At 39.7% G+C, this 27,872-nt stretch overlaps 2 protein-coding genes and 1 long non-coding RNA gene across 4 annotated transcripts in view; 1 reads left to right on the forward strand and 2 right to left on the reverse strand.

The window, feature by feature from the left end:
• LOC124121871 overlaps nucleotides 1–27,872 on the reverse strand; it is a 247,368-nt gene that overhangs the window by 195,906 nt on the left and 23,590 nt on the right. The gene's annotated exons all lie outside the window — the stretch shown is intronic.
• LOC125381526 lies at nucleotides 139–1,315 on the reverse strand. The gene is made up of 2 exons (XR_007221843.1): nucleotides 1,229–1,315; nucleotides 139–394 (listed from the first exon to the last, which is right to left on the reverse strand). It is a non-coding gene; the product is annotated as an uncharacterized LOC125381526 (long non-coding RNA).
• Nucleotides 1,627–27,872, forward strand: part of LOC124125591 — a 66,317-nt gene continuing 40,071 nt past the window's right edge. Inside the window, exon 1 of the mRNA XM_048398245.1 lies at nucleotides 1,627–2,020. Coding sequence (XP_048254202.1) covers nucleotides 1,963–2,020 — 58 coding nt within the window. The 5' untranslated portion in view covers nucleotides 1,627–1,962. The remainder of the gene's footprint in view (nucleotides 2,021–27,872) is intronic.

Raw genomic sequence — 27,872 nt, forward strand, 5'->3', positions numbered from 1 at the left:
GGAATCTGTTGATTCACCGTGTTTCACTTTCAAGGATTTACTCCTACATCTGCCTCCTACTCACCTATAGTGAGGCTGTTGCTCCTGTCGCGCTTCACAACATCCACACACCGCCACACAGAGCCATTGTCTTGTTGCGCGCTGATCCTGAGTGTTACATTGTGTTGGTCAAATTCGCAGCTGGTGTTGAAACGTCCTGACAGGAATGTATTGAATGCGGTGGGGTTTACTACGTCTTCTGCACACTGAGTAGCAGTCACATAGCGTGTACGTACGATGAGACCACTGTTCCTCGACCACTCTATGTTCCGACTACCTGCGCTGCTGCTACACATCAGGGTGTAAGTGTTCCCTTCCGTTATCCTTGTTGGAAATGGGGTCAGATGTAGAGAACCTGTTAAGGGAAATCAGTCGTGTGTTTACAAATATAATATATCCCAGTCAATATAGAAATCCCGCCTTCCTGATGATCATGATGACTGTCGGGAAAACCTGTATGAAATATATGTACATATTATTAAATCAGTATTACTTTGTATACGAATTGCACAAAGTTAAAAGTCGATTTTACCTGGAACGTTACCAATCGACTCACAGTAGACTTTTTACTCTGTTACAAGAATATAATGGAGGAAAAGTGGTCAGTTGTAAAAACCTATTGGAGCCGTGTAACGATATTATCCCTATTTACATATTCCGAGGTTGACCCCCTGGTAAAACTAAAAGAGTAAGAAATGAGGTCGATTCTTATCAAAACTTAACATGAGCTAGCAAATAGGTAGTGAATTTACCTCCCTCAAACCATTTTTTCTGTATTGCTGTTACATGTGTAAGCACCTGACAACATAATTTGATATTTAGATTTGATAATTACGAGAGAAAGGCAAGTTTTGTTTATCATCAAATGTATCGTCTCAAAATGCGTGTAGTGTTGCAGGGTGATTTGTATAGTGAGTGAGTGAATGTTGTTCAAGCAGCTATATCTGGAAGAACATGTTATATTATGACAAACATTAATTTAAAAAAACCCCAGACATTTGTAAAAGACTAGAACTTCTTGTGCGTTTCTACATGTTTCTTGTATAAACACAGAGATGATTTAAGGGTTTGGAACATAGAATTTGTATGAACCTATGTACCATGTTTAGTGTTATTTTAGTGGCGGTTTTTTTAACAAGACATCTTCGAGTTGTCTCCCTTAGTTAAATGATAACCCTGCTCTACTCACCTCTGGTTTGTCCTGTTATAACACACACCAAGAACAAGGCAGGGAGTAGCTGAGACCCCATTGACTCGGCTCCAACGAAATTTCAACACCAACCATGAAATAGTTTTGTATTGAAGCATTATGTAACTATAAAACATTGTCAGGGAGTTATGTATACATCACTGTACAGACACTGTAACTTGATCCACATATCGGTCAATATGCAGTGTACGCCTGGCAATCATGAGCAATGGCAATGCATGTAATGTATCAATTCCTATGACTATCTACAGGACGTCATATGTTGTTGTAGTAATATTCACACACCCAACAAGTGCTTGTAATGTTAAGGTGACATGGGTATTAAAGCAGAGACTATATTTAGATCGTTTACCGAAGGTGCGGTGGACTGTGGATACCACTTCCCGGTCTAACAAACACAGGTTCGTATTTCAGGTGTAGCTACATTGTCGACACGGACTTGTGTGTGAGTTTGTAAGAGTCATGTATTGGGACCTCGTTAAAGCCTAACAGTGCCCAGTGTTACATCATAATTACGACACATGCAGGAGTCACTGGTGAACACAACCTGCACGGACCTGAGCGTCCTATGGAACCTGTGCCTGGGGTAGATGCATTAGTTGTACATCGTTTTCAATATTAATGAAGAGTTTCGTCATATGAGGAGGTATCAACAGCATTGAGGAGGGAAAACCAAGTAAAATAGCCGGTAACCCCTCACTGTGTTCGTTGAAATGGATGTTTGGCGTACAGTTGTGTTGTTGGCCTGTGGGTTCACTACATATGCAGCGGGTGAGTTCATGCTTGATGGTTTTTAATATATTCTACGTATACGGTACACATGAGTACAATGTAAGTAGTTTTCATAGGACATGTCTCAGACATTTTCCCCATTAATTTTGGACACACTTGAATTATTTTTCAATTGGACTAAAAAAAAGCTGTCAGCTCGAAGGGAATATGTTATATAATAGTGAATAGCGAACTTATAAAACGACAATTTGTGGTTCCTAAAATATTTAATACATACGTTACAATGCACTTATAAGGATCTCAGGTAGGATTAATGTCTATCTTTTTTATCAAGGACGTTGACATCACAATATCTGTGTATGATCTGTAGAAGTAAACTTTGGTTAATTTAGCTTTGTTCTATTCATGACCTCTTACTCACAATTCGTTAAAAGTTATGACTCAGTCGTCTTCCTGTGCAGATACAATGAAACGAGAATACCAGCCAGTTTTCACCTTTAGTTATACACACATGATTAAAAAAAGCTTTAAACAATGCACTGATTTGTAATTGGAATTTGTTTAACACAATTAGATTGTATGTACCTAATTAAGCAAGACTATTCCAAGAATTATTCAAAAGATCCAAATTCCTTATACCATTCGAAATTTCGATTGGGTTGATATTTTTATATTTGTTTCAGTAAACGAAAATGTTTTTAGTACATCAGATAGCATTGATTCCGAAACTGAAATGATTATCACTGATATACTTCTTAAAATGTTGAGTCACTTCCTGTCAGAAGCTCTTTATATACGGTTTGCATCTGTATGCACAATTACCCCAACAGCTACAAGTCGACCCGTGAAGATCCGGGGTAGAATATATCTTTAGAAACCCATGCTTGCCATAAACGTCGACTATGCTTGTCGTAAGAGGCGACTAACGTGATCGGGTGGTCAGGCTCGCTGACTTGGTTGATGCATTTCATCGTGTCCCAATTGCGGCGATCGATTCTCATGATGTCAATCACTGGATTGTCTGGTCCAGACGCGATTATTTACCGACCGTTGAGTAGAGTGCTGAGTGTGGCGTTAAACAACAAACAAACACAAATAGCTACTAGTCTCCTTCACCTATTACTTCAACTGCTATGGGCTTACAAGGAGATAAATGGGTTGCAGTCGTGCTGTGTGATGTAGGTCATTATACCCGTGTCTGTATACCCGTGTCATGAAAACATTTTTGCACGAGACATCGCTAAATGACGTCAGTCTGCAGAATAAGTAAGCTCTTCTCAGCTACACATAATTTCCTAGGGGAATATTTAGAATTGTAAGCACAAAATATTACCGTCAAGAAATAGACATGCGTATACTGTTGTGTAAATCGTTTTAGCAAACACATGTAAATCTTGCATATAATACAAAAAGATCCAATGATGCAAGCTCTCAAGCTCAAGACATCAGCAATTTCCAAGGTTCACTACTTTGCAAGCACCAGCTGGATATATCAGGGATGTAATTATCATAATCTGGTGTTCATATGTTTTGAAATAAATCGAATGGGTAAACCTTTCCGCAATCTCACTGTGCAATAGGAATATATCAAAATATCATCTCCAATACGAAGTAACAATAAGCAAATTTCATTGAAGGAAAGAATCCGTGTTGCACTGCAACATGAAAATATAATGTACATGTTCTTTTTACACTGATAAAGTCTCACAAAACGGCTATCTTGCCTTTCATAGAGTTCATATCGAAGCCTTTTGACATGTACATGATTCTTCGTTCTTGGAACAAGTTCATTACACGTGTTGTTTTCATAATTCATTAACCCGGGTTCGATTCCCGACAAGGGTACAATGTGTGAAGCCCATTTCTGGTGTCCCCCGCCGTGATATTGCTGGAATATTGCTAAAAGCGGCGTAAAACCAAACTCACTCACTCACTCATAATTCATTATGATTCAGTAAGATTCAATCATAAAGTGAGAAACAGCACAATTGTTAGATCTTGAAGCTGGTTAATCACATGCAATGTCCCGGGTTTGTATACGGCATCGGCAACATGTAACATCCAGCAAACATTCATGATCAGGAAGACCCCTCATCATCAGGATCGTAACATCCGGGTCATTGACGTTCGACCCAAAGTACTCTCGACTTATTGTATCTCAACGTAATCAACTTCAGCGGGAGCAGTGAACTCATCACAAGGTACATCACAAGTACATGTAGCTTCCCAAACGTAATCGTCGTGTTTGTTTGGGTGGCGAATCCCGTTTCCTTTTTCAAAGGAGAAATGGGCGGATCCGTGTGTCTCGGCGACAGAATGAGTGCTATACCTGATGCTGCTAACAGCCAGTACGCCAGCTCCTAAAAAATGGACTTTCATTCCAAAAGGTGCCATCCGAGGGCTTGTTGGTTCCAAGGGCAGAAGGTGTTGTGCTTGGTCAGTTTGTGTTGTTGTTTACACCGCACTCAGTACCAGGCATTACGACTGATGTAACTGGCACTCACAAAGACATCTCCGTTAACGTTTCACGCACTCTGTGTCACTTTGTAAAGTTAAAAACACACTAACGTCCCAAACATCGCGTTTAAAGCCCTTAGAAGTCGCCGAATTGATCCCTTAAAACCATATAAGCGTTTCTCTATTTTCTTTTTTTTTCGTGTTCTTTTGTCGAGGTGTCGGGGGAGGGGTGTATGTATCATCATTCATCAATTTACGAAACTCTGCCTTTTCACGGTAAAAATATCAAAATAGCAATGCTTGTCTGGAAAGAGTAGTATGTTAGACACTGGTCGTACATGGCCAACATATGTCCACTGCATAAACACTGCTGCAAAGAACAGTACATCATGAAGTGTCAGTTTTATGTTGTAGAAATACCCTAAATGATGCAGGTCTTGAATGACCAACCCAAGAACATGACACATGATGCTGACAAACCAATAATGATAATCTGACATTGGAATCGGTTAACATAGTTTTTGGCGAGCATGTGAGACTTTTATGACAACAAATATTGATTGATGATTATAGTATGGCGAAACATTCATATGTCTAGTTTGGATAGCACATGTGTTTCGAGGTATACTCCCAGATATAGGCCACAATTGGTTTCTGTGAATAATTCACCCACTCACCCACTAACAGCCACGGGAGCTCCACAAGGTCGTGTTCTAAACACATGACTGATTTTGCAATGTACACACTTGTTTAACACTGACAGTTGCTGATGATGCCTCATGAGTAGGCTTTATGTAATCATCTGATCATGAATTCGGTCATAGCAATTAAATTAATTTTCCAGTGAAGAGTGCATTAAAACGTTTCTGTAATGAAAAACACCCCTGAGGAAATGATTTTGATTTCAGGAAGAAAGAAAAAAATACTTACCATCAGTTACTATAAATGATTGTGATTAAAAATGAAAAGAGCATCAATATGTCAGCACCAAAATAATCTCGAAATATACTTGGCTATCAAATACTGAACTCTCGATTCAGACATTTTAACATTGAACATATGTGTTCAAAATAGAAATACGCTACAGTACCTCAAAACTGTTAATACAGTAAATATGATTATTGGAATTTAATTATCGAGCATCGGAGGTTACTATGGCCAGCATAATTTAAAGAAGGTAAAGCACTTATAAAGTCGTACATAAGTGTCGCTGACAGTGATTGCACATAATGAGAACAAACAGGTCTGAAATTTGTTCATACCAGTCAGCATTCGTTGCTTTTTACTGCTATTTTGCCTTTCACACCAAATGGAATCTGTTTCGTCGGATAATCCAGTATTTTCTGGCGTTGACGTTATATATTTAATCAACACTATGCCTAATATTCTTTTTATCCACGCACCATTTAACCGATCTGTAACAGTATGTATAAATGTTTAAGTTTCTATATTGGCGTTAAATTATGCTTCCATTATGGTTGTATGTCTGTAAGTGTTGTTGTTTTGAAATTGTTCTCTAAATTAATTCCCTTCATACTTGTTTTGTCCTTGCTGGTGATAACATCATATGGTTGGAAATATTTATAGCACATATAAGTCGAACAGTGTACTACAATACTTAGCAACGTAACAATGTTTAATATATTGTATTGACAGAGAATATGAATACGAAGTAATGTTGCGTTAGTAATACATTGGTGTTCCTGACAGTCATCGTCCGGTCTTCGTGATTGATGGGTTCCATTGTCTTTGTTATACATATAATACGCGATTTTCCTCCGACAGGTTCACTACGTCTGACCCCATTCCCCATCAGGATAACGGAAGGGAACACCTACACCCTGATGTGTAGCAGCAGTGCAGGTAGTCGGGACATAGTGTGGTCGAGGAACAGTGCTCTCATCGTACGTACACGCTATGTGTCTGTCACTCAGTGTGAAGATGATGAAATCAACCCCGACGCTTTCAGGACATTCCTGTCAGGACGTATCAATGCCAGTTGCCGATTTAACCAACACAATGTAACACTCAGGATTGGCGCTCAAACAGACAATGGATCTGTGTGGTGGTGTGTGGATACTGTGAAGGGCGACAGGAGCAACAACCTAACTATAGGTGAGTAGAAGCCACATGTAGGAGAAAATCCTTAAAAAGTGAAAAACACGGTGAACCAACAGATTCCATGCGTGTAATTATTCTGCATGTTATTCGGAGGTTCTGTAGCGTTTTCGTTACTTGTGACTTGGAGACATACAGGTCGGAGAAGAAGCTTCAGCAACAAATCAACCGGTTTCATTGTGTCAACATATCTTTACACTGTCCATTCCAGTTCATCTTAGGCTTGTTTTTATCATCTCAAAGTCGTGCACAAATAACATACACCAAACAAACGCGGTTTTTTTAAAATGTGTTCTGATCAGATATATACTACACTCATTCTCGTTGGATACCATTATTACGAAACGAGAGGACTTTCTATCGGACGAGCGTAAGTATATATATAAGTATAAATACATAACAACTTTCGTTCGTTGACAGACCGAACTGAAACCGGTTGCAAAATATGGTTGCACATGAATATTGATATATGCCCAAATATAGGCATTGTTGACATTTCTATGCATACGCATTTACAACACACGCCTGCAGTTGTGTTTGCAAACAAAACAGCACCGACGCTCAAGATCCTTTTGGAAGAATTTCTTCAACTTATGGTAATCTAAGCGCCATGTTGTTGGTACACAGGACACCTATAAGAAAATGTGAAAAGTCACATTAGCGCCGAGCTTTGAATATCGGACCAACATGCAGTTGTTCACTCGCACTGCCGGGGTCCCGTCTGTGCAATCAAAATAGTTCGGTTTCCTTGATCTATCAGGTGAATGTATATCATGTCCGTACCATTTTGGAAGAGGCAAATCAGAGTGTTCACCAAAGACATTCATGTTAACTTTAAAATCAACAAACTCAAGTCTGCTTGCATATCAGTGACAGCTTCGAAAAATCGAAGGGCAATGTCACCACCGGAATAAGAAAAGACAACCGAGATCGCTAGTTTTACGCAAGAGATAGGGAATGTACGTTATTGTTCATATTTGGGATATTTTGGGCCACTTAATCAAAAGTCAGGCACACTTTTACATAGTGTTCGAATGATTTGTATCGGAAATGTTCACTTTGAGTGATCTGATTGTGCAGTCTTGAACAAACTACTCCCAAAACAGGGTACAAAATAAGCTTTGAAGAGGACACTGATGGCACAACCAGATCATCCCAAGTAAGTCCAGATATCTGTCCAGATAGTTTAAGCTTAACCTTGTTCGTTAAATCAAATTGAAAGTTGCGAAAGTGCTCGGGTTCGTCACGCTCATGAGGGTCTTTTGATCGGTAGTCGTACATTGTAAATGGATATAGCTCGATTATATAATGCCTGTAGAAATAGCTCGATTATATAATGTCTGTAGAAGTAGAAGCTCTATGCATAGCTTATATAGAATGCAACCCGAAGTTGACGCATGTGACTATCTTGTTTGGTTTAATAAAGTGTTTTTTAAATATCTCTCGCTCTCATGAGATTGCCTCAGTTCTGCCTTGTAGTTGTAAAAGTGAATGACGTCTCGCGATTTTTTAAGAATGAACAAAGTAGTCCCGGTGTGACAGAGGTCATGGTTATCCACTCAAAACGAATAAAACGAGGTCAACCTTGTACGACACACGTGTGACGTACGGATTTAGTATCTTACCACCTGTATCGTCACCACGTGGGTAATAATATGAAATACCAGATGGCACATTGTCGCTTGCTTGCCATCTATGCATTTGATAAACAGCCAAACATGTAATAGGACAAATCCGTTGGAAGGTGAAATCTTTTCTGACGAAAAGATTGTGACATTATGAAACTGTACACCATTTGTCATTCTAGACCTAGCAAATAATGTTCTCAGTTTTGATCAGGATATCGCTCTTTTGCGCGTCTTTTGCAATCTTTCTTTGCGCATGCGCAATAACAAGGAGTCTTTCTATAACCTATTTCCTTAGTGGTATACTGGCATAAACATTTCTGGCATACATCTCTAAGGTCGTGATTCACAATTTGCATGTACATGTTAATGTTAATGTAATCTATTTGGCTGTTTGCGCGTTTGTTGGGAGCATGATACCCACGCATGTGTTTGTTTTAATCTTAACAAGACACAATGATTATTTAGCTATAAAACCATTTCTTTTGACAGTAAAATAACGTTTGCGCAATGCCACCATTTAATGAAAATCAACCTTTTAACCGCCGTTGCATAAAACGAATTTACAGGCATTTTGTGTTCATCGAAACACAATATCATCTTTTTGGTGACGTTATCTACAACAGGGCAACACTCAATGAGTGTTTGATTATCAGGTGCTAACAACACCATTATGCTTCAATACTAAGTAACGCTTGCGCAATGGCACGGCTTGCTGAATATGAATGTCTACGCGCCGTAGGCCTGCTGCAAACAGGAATGTGGCAAGACGAAGTTGTCCGATATTTTAATGTTTATCGAAACATGATGGTCTTTATCTACAGCAGGCCAACACTCATGGCTTGTCACGGTCCCGTCGTCCATATCTGACGTCACGTTAAAAAAACAACCAAATTCGGTTGGTGCATATACGAAATCGTTACAAAACTGCCATATTAACAGCTCTGGTAATTCATGGGCTGAGATCAAATAGTGACCGAACCCTACAGAACCGGTTGAGAGATTGCAACAACCAACTCCGAGGTTCAGCGATTCGCCCAATTTTGCTTACACATCACCGTCAGTCACGTCTAGGTAGGTGTAAATAGCATCTGAAGTTCTGAAGACAGGACTGGGAAAAAATGCTGTTCACGTTGCAGCAGGATATGCTAGCCCACACATTGCACATGTTGTAACACACTTTTTGAGGCAGCACATATAACACTGCTGTACGTAGTGCCATGGCCTGTTGTTTCTCCAGACCTCTCCCCTATAAGACTTGTCTTGGATGAGATTGAACGACGCCCGCAACAGGACCAGAACCAGCTGGTAACTAGCGAGCTCAGTTGTGCCACTCATGGTTTGCCATGTCTTCAGTACACCACCGCTGCTTCCCCTGTATCAACGCAAATGGTGTTCACACTCGATACTGACATTGTTAATTGAGTTGTTACACCACCCTTCGTTTAGTGTATGTCGCTCTGTCTCCTGTAACCAGGTATGGGTTTTGTCAATGAATGTGTTATGATAAAACATTGATCAGACGAATGACCAAATATTATGTTCTTAATCACAAAAAAACATAACATCTACACCTTTTGGTATGAAACACAGTTTCTTTAACCACTATTGACGTCCCCCCTCAATCATACCCACAACTCGCAATTTGTCTGTTCATTGAGATACTGTCTCGGGGGCATGTTAAGCGTGTGCTTAGCTCAATTGCATTAGTGATTGTGAGCTCTTCGAAAGGCATGCACACTTTGGCTTCTGAGTGCAAATGCATCACGTGCTGTTCATCGTTGATGCAAAATTATACTCTTATGTAACGTCTTACTTGCCAGATGTAGTAAATGCAGAAGCAAGTACTGCAGCATCACCCGTCACATCAATGACAAGAACTTCAAGTCATGGAGCATCTCCGTCAGCGTCGAGTGAAAGTAGAACTTCTGTCAGCAAAGGTAATGCTACTGTAAAAACATGTTTTTCTCCTTATCTATTTGACAATTTAAGTGAGCTCTCTAATCGATTGACTTGGTACCAGCAGTATCTAATATTAATGGCGGTCAGTTATCTCATCCCTACACTAACGCAGGCTTGTATTTTCTCTATAACAGTAATGTAACTATGTACATTGCAGGTTGCTTTTTACCACTTTGATCAGTTTAGGGAAATAAGTGTAGCATGATATACGCTACCAACCAAAAGTCCTTTTCTTCAATTTCAAATAATTTCCGCTGAAACATTATACAGATCGGGGTCCTCCCATTTGTCAAACACCCAGTTGTCAGACAGTGGAATATATTTTAACTGCCTCGCATCTCTTTTCTCATAATGATATAACCCAGACACTGGCTATCCCTTTGAAGTTTTAAACGGCTCAGTTAAACTGTAAATATGTTGTTTTCACTGAAATTTGTGATATGGTGCGAAGAATACAACCCGGGTCATCGAAGTAAAATTGATCACTTACAGTATGGTTTAACCAGTTCTTCTTTACAGAAGCGAAGTATGTGGATTCAACTCAAGAAGCTGTCCATTTGCGTTTTCTAAAATATCTTTTACCATTAAGAAAATTCATGTATATTGGGAACTTGGAAGTGACCATCTATCAAACATGAGAAAAATAAGTTTATTTAAAACATATAAACATAAATGGATTACATATATCAAACGAACTTTTGGACAAAGATACATCTGGTTTTCACCAAGTTACAAAAATCCTACTTATCTAAAACATTTAGTCCATGAAAACTTAACTGATATTAACCTACAGTGTTCGACAAGTGCAAGAGATAAGTCTTCAAAATGCATAATGCTTTGTATCATATAAAATGATTGCCGAAATTCTGAATATTATTAACACGTACTGCAGGAAAACGTTTGGCGAGTTTTAGAACTTGTAACTATAATTTACCTATTTAAGCTGGGAGATGAAGAAAAATCCTTTAACCGAAACGAAATGTCCACTTTGTAAACTATCTGACAGAGGTGATGACTCTATTATTTGTCAAGTTAACAGTACTTAACAGTACATTGACATGGATGTTGAAGTAAATATTACTATGTTCATAATGATTGATGGTCATTATATATTATGTATATGTTATGTATCATACTTCATGTTATATAAGGTAAAACTCCTTTAACTGAGCAATAAATTCAAAGGTATTAAGCAATAATATATCAAGAATAAAAACCTATTATGTGACTGATTAGGTTTCTGGCCCCGGGGCGTTGGTAGAAACGTTGAATAGGATGACATGTTATCCCTTGACATTTACACATGGTCTGTTTTAATGGAATGTATTTCGCTATTGATCACTTTATTTGTATTCATCGTTCCACCCCGTTCCTCCTTGAATCGTGTTACTAATCATTTACAAGGTCTTCGTATTATAGATACAGTAGACAGAACAACAGCAACTAATTAATTACAGTAGATTATTCATCGAAAAATGATTGTCATTGTTATCTGCCACTGCTGTATTATATAGTTTGCATTGTCCAAAGACAATCGGTCATCGTCCAGATTTAGACAGGACGCCGAATAATCGTATATTTTTTAGATACAAGTTATACATATGCACTGTTATATACATTCAGCACCGAACAACCTGTTTGCGTATTTTTGTCGTAGCATGTGCATTGACGGATGCATGGCCTTGGTTCTTTTGAAACGAGTGTTCTGCGTTTAGGGCAGTTGTTTGCCCCATGTTACAAACAGTTGACCGCATGCGTTTTTTGTTTTTTTAGTTATTCAAAATGTTTCAATGTAATTTTTTTTCATCTTCAGTTTATATATAAACTTATTGTACGAGTAAATTAAGATCACATTGATAACCCAGAAACTGTTATTGAATATGTTACCATTGCACCGTTTAACTGACACTATAAGTTGTGGATGCATGGATAAACCAGTCGATTCGTTAAATCAAAATAATCAAAACCAAGCAATTTAATCGAATTAATAATACTAATTTTTAGACGTATCAAACTTAATGACAGAGCCCTCAACAACTACGACAGCAGCAAGTACAACTACTACAGAAGCAACTACAACAGCAACTACAGCTACTGCAGCAAAATCAGACATCTCCTCAAACAAGGACGAGATGTTAATATTATTATGCCTGCATGTTTTGCCATGCACTTATATTCCATAATAGAACCAATAGAATGTTCACCCTTACTAGCTTCCACGGGAGATAACGTTTGGATCACGCTGTATCGCCTAGGAGATACCGCATCAATGAAATTTGAAATGACGTCATCAGTTACCATAACGTTACAATGGCATAACGGTACTAAACCCTCTTAGACTGAAGCTGATTACCTGTTCCCTCATTCACTAAAGACTCCAGTTAATGTCGTTTTCAAATTCGGAAAATGGAGAAATGATTGTGGATGATTTCAGAATGTCACCTTCGTGATTGTTCATGTCAACCATATCACCACAAGTCGATACACGTTTAAACTCCAATACAACTCGTTTTAATATGTTTCATATTACAAGACCCGAGAGTGAGGTTCTCCATTTATATTACTTCCAACAAAAATCTATGTATCCTCAACACTGGTTACGTCACTGCGCTGACGAGTGAGGGGAACATTTGGCCACTGTATTACGTCAGGCAAGATTAGGCGAAATGGGTTTTAACGTTGCGTCCAACACTGTTGCAATTTATATATTGACATGCATGCAAGTGTGTGGGTGTGCTTGTACTAGTCGGGACTAATGCATGCGCAGATTTTACAGTGCGAGCCTACTGAGATACCATGCCGCCCTCGGAAGTAATGTTTTAAATGCTTAAAACTAGGATCTACCATTATCCGTTTAAAATGCTGCATAATCGCATATCATCGAACACACCTTTGTATATGTTTCAAATAAGTCACCATGTTTATATAAACTGACATCCAAAAGAAACTTTACCAGAGTTTGAAATCACTCTTGCTCAAAAACAACAAGTATACATGCATGAAGTAAAGTGTATTGAGAAGTTCAATATATCAACATAATCAATACTGAAAATGACAATCACACCGCGACCGAGAATGACGTCAGAGCCCCCAAAAGTTGTGGTACAAAACTCGAGCTTTCAGAATCATGGACAATAGGCAGAGTACATAAAAAATCGCTCACGTTCAATAACAAGTCATTAGTAGCGTGTGTGACCACCAAATGCCTCAAAACACGCAAAAACTCTTCGACGCACAGAAAAAGTCAGTCGTCTGATGAGGTCACGTGGGATTTGACGCCATTCGTCTTGGAGGGCCAAGATCGGTTCTTGCATGTTGGCTGGAGAGTGTGGTCCTTGTCGAACACGACGATCCATCAAGTCCCAGAGGTGTTCTATGGGGGACATTTCGGGTGAGCGTGCAGGCCACGGCAGGTCGTTGACGTTGTTGGCTGCGAGGAAGTTAGTGACAATTCTGGCTGTATGGGCTCTAGCGTTGTCATGCTGATTAATGACACTACGTGGCTGCTGTTGGAGAAATGGTAGGACAACTGGACGAAGAATATTATCCATGTACCGCTGAGCTGTCACGTTTCCGTCAACGATGATCAGCGTGTCCTCTCCTGCCCACAGATCCCTCCCCACACCATGACACTCCTTCCACCATACGGTACGACCTCCTGCACGCAACACGCCGCCGTTCGTTCACCCCTTCGGCGGTAAACACGTTGTCTTCCATAAGCCCTCAACATACAGAATCGACTTTCGTCAGTGAAGACAACCCTCTGCCAGTCACGTCGTTGCCAACGTCGTACAATCCGGGCCCATCTCAATCGCAGACGACGATGTTGCTCTGTCGCTAGCTGTCCTCTGTAGGGTCTAAAAGCCCTGATTCCATGAGCCCTGAGTCTCCTGGCCACTGTCTGTCGACTAACCCTGTGACCTAAGGCATTTGTCGCCGATGACGTCACTGTCAGGAAGCGATTTCGGAGGTGCAAGGTACGCAAGTACCGGTCATCATGGGGCGTGGTCACCCTGGGTCTGCCTTGTTGTTGGCCTGTCAGCGGTCCGCCGTGTCTGTCTGTAACGTTGCATCATGTTGGTAAAGGCAACGCGGGAGCAACCGAAGGGCGTGGGTGGCTCCCATCAGTACCATACCCAAAGCTCGTTCACGTTGTTCGACTGTGAGTCGTGGCATTTCTTTTAGTTTTTTTTATCACTGTGGATGTCTGACTTGCCGTTGCAATCGTTTTATACCCTTACCCGCACGTGCATTTGCATTTGCAGTTGTCCGTGTTTTTCACTTTTTCGCGTGTTATCTCACAAACATGTAACAGACGATTAACAGTTTCTGCATACACTATCGTTGTATTTAGGTTATGTGTTTTACATAGGCTTCATCGAAAAAAGATTTATACTTTGTCTGAAATTTATATTTTCAGTTGGTAAAGTTTCTTTTGGACATCAGTTTAATATGAAGTATATTATTACATGATATTTCCTTATACAATGCAGATAATCAAGTTGTCTACATCGCTGCTGGTGTTGGAGGAGGTGTTGCAGTCGTCATTGTTGTCGTCGTCAGTGTTCTGTGTATAAGACGAAGGAGAGGACGTAATGTGAATAACGGTAAAGCAACCACTAAACTTGTCAATACCTTGGTCTTATGTTACGACCTGCAGTTTGCGTCAAAGCAATACGGATGGGTGTATAATAAACAGATTGGATGTGATGACAACACATTATGATTGTTTGAGTTAATCGTCAATTGACATTTTCTTACAAAAAGCCACGCTACAGCCCATACAGCTTGCTTTTGTTACAGGCAGTGCACGTGAACAGGAGCACGAGGCATCACATACCTACTATAATGAGTAAGTAAACTCTTGTATAAAATGCGTTCATGCCGATTCAAAAACATGTGCTTATGACATAGTGGGAATCGAGTATGGAAACGTTTAAGGGTTTTGTCGTTTGTAACGTCGAAGTGAGATTTCATAATTTACAAAACACAAATTTATTTTATCAAAATGTACACATATTAATACAACTTTTAATTCTTATTGAATGACATGTTTTAGATAAATTATATCTGTAAATGTATTTGTTTCAGAAATCGCGTCTTACAAGACCAAGACATTAACGACAAAGTTCAAGGTAGGATGAATGGATTGTGTCATGCTTTAATAATAGTATGTTTACGGATGTATGCATGTTATCTATTAGCGCACAGGTCACAAATCAGACTACGTTGGGGTGGTGAGGATTGGATGTCTGTGTGTTTCCACTCATCAAACATGACAGCTGGTCCTGTCACACACTGTCATACACAGGTGTCTTCGTGAGCAAGCCTTTCCGGAATTGGCCCCTGTTTTACAGCAGCAACTGGGTACCCAGTAGGATGAGATGGATACATGAATGTAGAATCTAAGAGCGCCTTCGAATTCGGGCAGGGTTGGTTGTATATCTTCCAAGAACCTTGAATACAAATTGAATATTGACTTGTCCGTTGAAACGAGTAATATGAGCAGGCTTTCATGTGGAATTGGCGATATACAAATGTACATTTTCTTCTTGTTGTTGTTGTTATACAATGGAAGTGAATATCCACGTGCAACATTTTGTATTGTTTATTTCAGTGGAAAATGATATTTATGAGACTTCACGTGAAGTCACTTCACCCAACCAGCCTTCAACAAATGATCACATGATAACAGGTTAGGAATTTCGCTATCACTGTATACCATCTCACCAGCATGCGATCCATTGATATCGTTTAGAAAAAAACACCTGCACTTTCAATAGAATTTGTACATTTGAAATAAAAAACGTCAGCCTTAACACAACCTAAATTACAACAAAATAATAATTCAAAGGAGAATCACCTCTATTCTACCGTTGCCGATGCTGCACTGTTGTTGTAGTCATGTTTCGACATTGGTAGGAAGGTCCACGCGGGTTGAATATATTGCACCATAGTCAAATAAAGAACCATAACAACTTATGAACAATGTCAATTCAACTTTATTTAATTATTGATAATCACGTTTTCCATGATTTTAAATACCTGTTTCGCACATACGATGTCACGTGGGCACGCCCAGCAATCGATTTGTGTATATCGGTCAGTGCAACAGCTTGAAATATACAAAAGGGGGGGCACATGTATCATATCTTCTGAATACTACTTGTGGCCTTATATAGACTTCAAGTCAGATGTTTGAACGTTATTTATGTTCTTATGTTTCGATACCTTTTAATTTGACTTGAATTTAATTGCTCGACCGTGTAATTGCCAAAGTCCTGAATGTGGGATGTTACTGTTAGTGTTGTACTGACAAGTTCCTGTTCCCGCAGCATGGAACTGGAGAGAAGCAGTTCTAGATCAAAGTAATAGATTAAAGTAAAGGTCACATTAACTATGTAATTGCTGTTTCTTTATTTAAAGTATACATAAAGTATAATTTTCTATCAGATGTTTACGCCCAAGTGCAGAAACCGAAGAAAAATACGCCGAAACCTACAGGTACAGCTGACGACATCAACATAGAGGATCTATACGCCAAACCTGACAAAACTAAGTTCCGGAAGAAGCAGGAAGACTAATGTAAGTATTCTGCGGAATTATCATGAACTGTTATTAATACAATAAGCAATTGACACCGTGTCCCAACATGGCCATCATATGAGAATGTGACATGAAGTTGTTCATATTAATCCAGATGATTTATAAGGATACTGTGTGGCAAGTGACACTTTATGTTTCAGAGGCTGTGAAAGGGGAATCCCTTGATGAGGCGAAATGGACTGTTATATTAAATGTCAAAATTCTGAAAAAGGAGATGTGCTGTATATATGCCTCGTAGATTTTCAATGACACATCTTTATAAAATAGTTTCATACACCCCTCATTAGCAGCATGATAAGTGTTTTAATTATAAACATTGATTGTTTATACAAATATAAAAATCAAATTTCAATGCTAGAGAATAACCAATCTCGTTTTACCAACAAAGCATATTCTATTGCGCGAAAATGTGACAATTATATGAATGGATCATTGAAAACCAGTGATGACACCAGGGGGTGGCATAAAGAGTAAGCATGTCCTGCCCTACCGGTATCACCCGCTCTTCTCGCAACTCTCTCAACAACAAGTGTTTGTTGACTGACAACAAGATTATATCTAAATCTATATTCTTGCGCGCTTTCATGTCCGCAAGGTCACAAGGTCCACATATACAACAGCTATATGTTTACTCCAACTTGTAACTCATCACTTGTCACTTAACCTGATATTGAGGACACAATCATGAACATGTTTTGTGCGTCTTTACAATTTTATGATGTATTGTTAATTTTACACGTAATGCGGATTCAAACTGGCTATTTTCCATATTTATTCAGGAAAGTTCTTTTCTGTGAAAAAAAAGGCTACCAAGAACGTCAATGTGATTTAGTGACGGAAGGGGTGAGTGGCGTGATACCCACGAGCATGTTTCTGGTGCTAAGTAACCAAGAGTCGTTATCAGGGCGGCAATTGGGCGGACTACAGGTGAGCTGAGTAAATAGGGATTATTTGAAAAACAATTCGTTTCGGCTCCGGCAGTAACTGTATATCCCGCGTGGGACACACAAAGTTTGTTGTGTAGAGTTACTTCCCCTAGACCGCCAGACTTACATTAAGTCCCAGAAATAAAGTTATCTTATTAAAAAATACATATCTACACAACAAAAGTAGTGAATTAAAATGGAGCCTAGAACAATCCTTATCTAGACCTGCCAAAATTAATCATTCAAGGCTTGAGTGGGATTTGAATATTTTCTCTTGGGTCTGGGAGACAATAAACTTCGATGTATCACACCACACAAGCCTGAAATATGGAGGATGCGGCATCAGCGGGAATATCAATGATATTTATAAATAAAGAGGATAACCCAGTGAGCAAGTGATTATACAAATATGTTTATATTTATCATTTTGAAGAATATATTTGTTATTTGATTGATTTATAGATGTAAGTTTATACTGTAAACTCGTCATTGAATAAACATTGGTAAATCACCCTGCACGCTTAGTAATCATTTGCATTTTCGCTTAAAGTGAAGCGCACACTATATTACAGAGCACCAAAGTTTTCTCAAGGAACGGCCTTGAAAACACTGGTGATTACCAGTAACACATAAGGATATTCTTTGCAACACACATGTGCGTGAGGTATGACATTTAACAATTAACCCATGTATAATTTCCTGCTTTAATTTTCGAATACTATCAAGGTGGTATTTTCAGTCTTGAAACCAAATTGTAGAATTTAAGCTTTGCATACAAAGACATCGAACCTACATGTATATATCTGAATAATACATGGAAACGACTGATAATTAAATCTGCAGAGAAATTATTAATGCGAGTATTGATACGTCCATCCTTCAGAGCATGAAACGGGTGAAAAGTATATTTTATGTGTGCACTAATATATGACGGTCATGCACGAGTTACCTCCCTTATATCAGTGTACTTAAGCGTGAAACAACTTTTCATTAAGAAGTGTCTCAGTGAGTTAGTGAAACGCTTTTAACGCAGCTAATAGCATTATTTTTTCCTTTATCTTTTTCTTTATGCTTGTCGTAAGAGGCGACTAAGGTGAACGGGTGGTCAGACTCGCTGAATTGCTAGATGCATGTCATCGTATCCCGAGTGCGTGGATCGATGCTAATGACGGCAAACACTGGTTTGTCTGGCCATGACTGGATTATTTACAGACCGACGTCATAGAGCTGGTATAGTGTGTGCGGATTGCGGCGTTAAACAACAACCAAACAAACAAACAAACAATCCTGTTATCAACGTGATCATGAGTAGTACAACATATTGGTGTCAAACGTTGGTTGACCGTGTGGTTGCCAATGATAATGATGAAGAAGAATATTATCTTTAAGTGGCATTGTAGAAGCTGCGGTACCTAGAAAGATATAATTTACCTTTTGGTTCATGGTCAAGCTCTTTATATTACAACGTTTCGGTACAATCAAGTTTTCAGTACCAGGGTGGACATGGATACACATCTATGATTACATATACACGGGGATTAACTAAACACAAATCAAGTACGAAGACTTTGGTTGGGTTTGCAGAATGTAGTTGCAGTGAGTGATTCTAAACTTCCGGGCAAAACAGAAGAGTGTACATCCATGTTTCATTGTGCCTGAAAATAAAACAAGCAATAAATTGTCATTCGATGTTGATGTTGATGTTGATGTATCATTGGCGGTATTCTATGCATCACATCAATGAGTATCTCACATCAGGTGACGTGCATATGACATCTCCACAAACAGGGGGTCGCAATGTTACACTGGGATGAGCACAATGAAGCATGTTTTGTCATGGACCCGTGAAGATCCGGGTAAGAATACTATGGTAGGTCTTCAGCAACCCATTCTTGCCGTAAAAAGGCGACTATGCTTGTTTGTAGGACTAATTGGGTCGGATGGTCAGACTGGCTGACTTGGCTGATGCATGTCATCCTTGCCCAGTTGCGTGGATCGAGGTCCATGATGTCAATCACTGGAATGTCTGGTCCAGGGTCGATTATTTACAGCCGACCGTCTTAAAGATTAAATTCCACTGGGTGCGGCGTCAAACAACAAACATTCAACGGGAAAGTGATGTGCACCGCGTGATCAAATAGCCACCAGTCATTGGACAAGACCCACACACCTTGCTTCAAATAAAATACTCGGTATGCAGTAGGTGTTCAGATAGTGCACGGACACAGCATGCGTTAAGTGCTGCTTGTCTGGTGAACAGCTACTGAGACACGACAAGGTCGCATTGTTGCTCCATAAATATGAATGCATTGCGCGGTCAAAATCGTTTTGAGTTGATTGGGTCTGTCACCTGTAATATTATCGCGCACGTGTCCTCTTTGCAAAGGCAGCAAACCTGCAAGCTGAATGCATGGAATAAAACACATTTTCACAATCACTGATAATTTAATCATAAAAGATATTTTGAATGCGACCATTGTAAGTTCCAACTGTGAGACCGCCTCCGTGGTCTTGTGGTAGAGCGTCCGCCCGGAGAGCGGAAGGTCCAGGGTTCGATCCCGGGCCGCGTCATACAAAAAGACGTTAAAAGATTGTACTTGTTGTTACCCTGTCTGGCGCTCGGCATTAAGGGGCTAAAACAAGGACTGGTCGGCTCGGAGTCAGCATACTGTGTCTGAGTGGGGTATTCATGTTAAACTGCGGCATGGTATCTCAGTGAGCTAGCACTATAAATCGGCATCAGTCCTGACTAGTACAAGCAGCCACACACACACATACACGTGCATGCACGTCGCTATATAAGTGCAATAATCTTGGACGCGACGTTAAACCCAATTTCACCTCACCTCCAACTGTGAGTACCAAGAACAGGTGAAAGTATATTTTAAGTGCGCATCAATATCGCAATCATTCACGAGTTCCCTCCCTTATAACAGTGATACCTTCACATCCAGTTAATGAAGGCGTGAGTGAGTGGGTGATTTTTGACGCCGCCCTTACCACTTTTTCATCCTTAATCACAGCATGGTTTATGCCGTTAAGTCACAGTTCTACTTAGAAATTGAACACGACATGTGATTGTTTACCCAACTGGAATACATTACATACATTAAATATTGACAATCCGTCTAGGAAAATTTAACCTTGCCACATTAAACATAAACATTATATGTCCGCACGTGCATTCATGTTTAAATGAGTGAGTGAGTGAGTGAGTGAGTTGGCTTAAACGCCTCTTTTAAAAGTATTCCAGTTATATCACGGCGTGTCAGCTTAATGTGGGAGGAAAGCCCGAAGTGATGCAGGTCTCAGACGGTAACCACTTCGGTGAAATCCACGAGCACGGGTATGGTGCTGACAAACCTACAAACATAATCGGGGCTAACCGGGATTCGAACCCAACATCATAGGTTCCTGGCGTGCCCAAGAGACGCAACTCTTCACAGCGAATCGCGGCGCCTTTGACGACTGGGCCACCCGTACCCCCGCATTCATGTTTAAAGTTACATTTACATGTACAGACGATGCTTATTGAATGACACCAAAACAATCACTATCGGAATAATTGCTGACAATGAACATGTATGTAAATCTGAGCAAATGTTCACGCTTTCAATACTTGTCTAGACTGAATATATAGATACAGGTGTTTGAGCAAGTACATAAAACAGATTTAAGACATTTTGTACGGTGGCCCATACCCGCCACTGGTGAGATCATTATTCACTGTATGCCTCTATATTTTTTCCGGCGGTCGCCAAATACCTCCACTGGTGAGATACAATATGGAGGCATACAGTAAAAGTGATCTCACCAGTGGCGAAAACGTTCATACACCCGAAACATCAGTGTTAAAACGAGTGGTGTCACCAAAGGACTTAGTTCCACTGTGCCTCTGTTCACCCAGCAGGGAATGGGTACCAGATATGTGAGGTGCTCGTAGGCAGCTTGTGGTGTACATGTATACTCTCCAGGGAGTTGAGAATGACAATTGGAATGCAAACGGATCCGCTGGGTAACACTAATAGCTCTTCCCCCGTTTGGACCCGGGGAAGAATGTGTCCTCAGCACCCCACTGCTGGTCGTACAAGGCGACCAAATTGTGCAACCCCGTTTGCTGTGGGTTGCGTCCCTGTGTCGGCGGAGGACGGGAGGCGTTGAGGGCACTGGTTCCTGGAACTGAGTTCCTTTGCCCAACTAACTACTTTGACCCTTACCTCGCCTAGGCGGATGGTAGGGTCGGCCCGGTCTTATTAATCGGCTTGTCATGCCACGCCATGTGGGTTATATTGTATATGCACACCCGTGTTATACTTTAATGTATATTTTGGTCTTGGTCATGCATTACTTGTAAGAATTCACAATTTTGGATGAAATAAATTGCCTAGAGTCTTTGCCAGAAGGTGGTTGCTCATGGGCCAATCTGATGATGTAGACCTCTGTATGTCTCCACTTTCTTGCCACGGGCTGAGCCAGCCTGACACTACATCTGGTAGATAAATATAGCTATTCCAGTCATATTTGCTAGAGTATAACATCCCTGTATCCCTGGTGTTTGCATGCTGGAAATCCGATGCGCTACAACACTGTCCTTGTTGACGATCCATGTTGGGTGGGAGGCAAGTATGCTGAAACTCTTTTCTTTCACCATGTCAACCCAACAACCTGGTTCAATTCGCAACGACAAAAAACGACGTCTTGAAGATGATGATTCTGGGAACATTCCCAACAAATATGATTCAAGGGCTCGATTCCTGGTGATCGAGGCTGCTGACAAACAACCTATAAAATTAAACCCATTCACTATCTCAAAAGCTATTAACGGACATTGTGGAGAAGTGAAAAATATAACTCGACTCCGTAGTCGTTCCATTCTTGTTGAATGTGTGAAGAAGCAGCAATCTCTGAATCTGTTATCAAACAGTCAGTTTGCCAATGTTGAGGTTGCTGTATCACCTCATACGACTCTAAACTCCAGTCGAGGCATTGTTCATGACAAAGCTCGATGCCTTTCTGATGTCCGAACAAGAAATTGTTACAGAGTTGAAGGATTAAGCGGTGACAGCTGTAAAACGTTTTACTGAAAAGATCGATTGTGTTATCACTCCCCTGAACACCTATCTCTTCACATTTGATCGACCAAATATTCCTCGTTCAATTAGAGCTGTTTATGTTAACATCGGAGTGGAGGTGTATATCCCCAATCCACTAAGATGTTATACTTGCCATAAGTTTGGCCATGGTTCCAAATCCTGTATCGCCCTCAGGTTTGCCAGTGTTGTGGTGGTAAACATGACAGCAACGAATGTAGGATAGATGTCAAGTGTGTCAACTGTAATGGCCAACATGAAGCCTGGTCAAAGTCTTGTCCTGTATGGAAAACTGAGTCACAGATATTGAAACTGAAACACAACAACAACTTTTCGTATTTAGAAGCCAACAATCAAGTAAGTAACCAGTTACCATCAACTACTACTTATTCTGCTGTAATGTCTCGCTCTATTTCCACTTCATCAATCGAATGTCAGACTGTGTTGACATAGGTAAACTCTAATCAACCAGTAGAAACAACATCTGTCATTCATCCCAACAAATCAGATTGTCAGCAAAATTCATCATTTTGAGAATCACAGACTGATTCACAATCTTTACCAGTAATTGAAAAACCAGGTAATGTTCACATGACAAAGACAGAAAGAAAAAATATCTAAATTAGACAACATCATAGGACACCCTCTCCTTCAGAGATGCCTATCCGTAACTTTTGGATATGGAGGTAACTCTATCTTCACAGGACAGTGCTAGGAGTTCATCTTCTTCACGCTCGAGTGTGAGGTCACCTATTGAGCCGCCATGACTGAAACGCCTCATTTGATTCAGTTGAATTGCAAAGGACTGAGGAAAAACCTTAATGAGATACAATTGCTAGTTCAGGACTTTAAACCATCAGCACTGTGTCTCCAAGAGACTTATCTTAAGCACGACGGTGTTTTTGATTTAAGGCAATATACAGTAAGAGAAAAGTGTGAATATTATATAGCATTTAGTAGTCCTTCCTTATACAGTGATTGACTGAGTATGGTTTTGTGCCTCTTTTAACAATATTCCAGCAATATCACCAGCAACTGTCGAAAGAACTAATCGACATTAAATTGTATGTTAATAATGTTGATACCGTAACACTTACTGTGCTTTTAATTTGCACAGAGATGAGGCAATATCCAGTGACTTTTCCCGAAAGGGCACACCCTTATCCATGATCATCATCACTTCTGCAGACAGGGAGGAATCTCTCAGGATTAAGAAGAGTACAAGAGACGAACTTGTTACTTTGGTGGAAGTTAAGTTATGAAACGTGGTATGAAACATGTTTGATTAATAACATAGGTTAATCTATTAACATAAAGGATTGTTACCACCTTTTGTATTTATTAGTATTTATTGTATTTCTATGTTTAGGAGTAAATTAATATTGTAGTTGTTTGGACTTTCAGGCTGATGATGACCTGCGTCGTCCATGGAGAACCATCCGGACAACGACAAAGGCCAACATTCTTATCTTTATTATAGATCTCCTGGATCTAGAGTCTGTTATGGAATGTGACGTTCGTGAAGGTAAACACTCACTTTTAAATTAATTAGTTAGCATTTTAATCGAACTCAGTTTCCGCTTTGAAAACCTTTGCCCCTGTCCATGGGGTAGTCTATGAAGGCTTGTCCTCTAGGACCCGTGTGGTACTCTTTTAGTTTGGAGGACGTCTTTGACACACTTGCTATTTTTTTCCCATAATGCCCTATTACCGATTGCCTTCATATGTATTTTCCTTCACTTTAAAGTAATAATCAATGTTGTATTATAAATGTGTCAATTATATAAATTTTATGAGTGAGTGAGTGAGTATGGTTTTACGCCGCTTTTAGCAATATTCCAGCAATATCACGGCGGGGGACAACAGAAATTGGCTTCACACATTGTACCCATGTCGGGAATCGAACCCGGGTCTTCGGCGTGGCGAGTGAACTCTTTAACCAATAGCTACCCGACCACCCCCTAAATTTTTTGAAGATGCAGCTTGAAAATGTAATTGATTCTTTCATATGTCTTCATGTTTCATGTGCCACTGCCGTAAATAGTGTGTTGCACTTTTATATATTATTACCCATATGGGCTCAAATATGTAGTCTAATAACTTTTTGATATTTGCACAGTGTGCAGTTTGTGATTCTTGAAGCTGATTGGTCAGTGAAACAAATGTCAATTTTCATTGGACGACAGGACTATTTTTCTCTCAGTGAGTTCATTCACAAATCCGGGGCATTCATTCACATGTTTTACGTGCAACATAGTTTCATATCAACCACATGATTTCACATTTCGATATATGAATAAAGCATTTTGCATGAGTTTTAGTTAACAATAAGCGTAATTACAAAAAACAAAACTCCGTCTGCGTTGTTTGTAAACAAACATGGCTGACCATTTCACACCTGTCAAAGTAAATGACCTCGTTAAAGTAGACGGAGATCTGACAGGAAGAGTTATTCGCATAATTCAACCTCTGAACACATTAATTTGTTTGTTGTCAAAACTGCATATGGTCAGATGGAAGTTCCAAGATTCAGATTGCGAGTTTTGCCAGAGACTCTTTCTAGTGTGCAAAAGTCAACACCACCAAGTACGGGCTGAATGCAGACAGGTTTACCTTTGTGAACGATGATGACATCGAAAAGTTCTTAACTGCCAATGAAAACGAAAACACTATGAAAAAGACTAAACTTGATATGAATTTAGTTCAAAAATTTATACAGGAAAGTTTAAATGACACAAGGAAGGTGGAAGAAATTAGCCCCAGTGAACTTAACATTATTCTTTGTAAATTTTTCATTTCGGCCCGCAAATCAGATGGTTCGGAATACGAACCGTCTACTCTAAAGGGGGTCAAGGCAAGCATTGAGAGTTACCTCAAGGGACACGATTACAAACATCTGCTGGCGGAATCTATGCACTTTGCTAAACTGAGGGAGGTTTTGAAATCAAAACGAAAATCATAAAAAAAGCAAGGAAAAGGAAACTTACCCGAGCGAGCTGATCCTGTGTCCGATATGGAACTGAATAAACTCCGTGAATGCGGATAGCTTGGCACTAAGTCTCCAGATGCTGTGTTAAACACATTGTGGTTGAACTAAACAGTCTACTTTCGAACGTGAGTAAAACACACGGCAAGGTGATCAATCCCGTGACTTGGCACCCAAAGGGTGGGATCACCCTGGTGACGAATGTTGTCCGGTGGCAGTTTACAGGTTGACTTTAGCAATGATGAAAGTCAATTTTATCTTGCACCCAACACACAGTTCGGGGTAAAATCTTAAAACACCTGGTTTAAACGCCAACCTGTTGGTAGAAACAAGTTAGGCTCTCTCATGAAGACCATGGCATCCAGGGCTGGACTGTCCTCAGACAAAAGGTTGACGAACTACAGCATTAGAAAACGAATGATCCAAACTTTTTCCCACAATGGTGTCCCAGCGCATCAGATTATGCAAGTTTCTGGTCACAAGAATGTCCAGTCCATCAACAATTATTCGACAATTAATGAATCACAACATAAAAATATCAACAAAATCATATCATCTTATACGTCCACTCCACAAGCGCGTTTGTCAAATCCTCCCAGAATCCCAGATGCACTAGTTTCCCATCAGTCACACTTGTCACAAATCACACACGACGTCCATTCCCTGCACACCCTGTTTCCGGGGCCCATATATGGAGGGGTTTCTAATTTCACCATTTCTTCTAACGACTCGGGTCACTCTACTGTCGACAGTCATCTACCGGACCCAAAGAGAAGAATACTCATTTATTCTGACTCTGAGTAGTCTATAGAACGTGCTGTCCGGAATATACTTGCAACTTGGTTTCAGCTGTCTCAAATCTGGGTCAAGTCGGGTCATTCTTTCCGACACAGCAATCGTATTTTTCAAACTTTACCTACTTTTCGTAACTTTTCTCAATCAAACATGACTTCTTTACATTCCTTCTATGTTGTTGATACAGGTTTTGGCATTTTTATCGAATGACACATGAAGAAAATGACAGGTTTTCCGTGTTTATTCATCTCAATGTGAAATTAATGTCCATGCTGAATGTCTTGTCAATGAGAGGTCTTGATTAAAAAGCCTGTTGAACATTTTTGAAAATTGTCTTCTTTTATCAATGCTAGATAGTGTACGCTGTGTAACTCAGACAGAAATATAATTGCAATAATGTGATCTTTAAAGTTGTGTTAACAGAACTATATTTTCTACGCGTAAGTGAGAGGACAGTGTTTTATCACACGCGGATTGCTACAAATCAGCTGATTCTTGATCGGCGACAGTTGATTTTTTCTTGAAACATGTCTTTAATATGAATATGGATAATAAATAGAATAACCCACTCGGTACGACTGATAAGGGAAAATATTTCACTCGTGTCACTCACTGGATAGTCTTGTCCAGACTCGATTATTTACAGACCGCCGTCATATAGCTTGACTATTGGTGAGTGCGGCGTTAAACAACAAAACAAACAATCCATGGAGAACACTATTTATTTATTTATTTATGACACATCATAGCCAACCCGAGATCACCATATCAGCCAATGGGACATACAATAACATTTGCATCATAAACTCATTCAATAAAGCTGTAAAATGCAATACATTTTCACCTTGTTTGGAAGCTATTGTATGTTATAGTAACCTATACTGAAATACAGTCTCTTATCTTCACATCACTTTGAAATACCCGAAAACGTCTCAGAAGCATTCTATATACTTTTTTGCTGTACCGACGTTCACAATATGCCTTACTATATTAAATATAAAATAGCTAAAATACAAAAAAAGAAAAACACAACCAATTGCAGAATCATAACCCCAAAACACACATACACTGCTTCAAGAAAGCGCTAGTGGTAAAAGGTAGATGGGCTGTTGCTTCAAGTCTTTAACCAATGCTACAGTATCAAACAGATGTATGCTATTCTGTTGTTATCACAATCTAATCAATTCTAAATATTTGCCTGATCGAGTTACTTTTCCCAGGAAAGCTTATTTATCAACCCGCTTTGTTATAGAACAGGATGTCCTCTACGCGGACATAGAGAAGAGCTGGCATACACGCTGTCGGTGGTGTTTGTTATAGAACAGG

Source organism: Haliotis rufescens, unplaced genomic scaffold, assembly GCF_023055435.1.
Source record: "Haliotis rufescens isolate VD_foot unplaced genomic scaffold, xgHalRufe1.0.p SCAF_18, whole genome shotgun sequence".
NCBI classification, from domain to species: domain Eukaryota; kingdom Metazoa; phylum Mollusca; class Gastropoda; order Lepetellida; family Haliotidae; genus Haliotis; species Haliotis rufescens.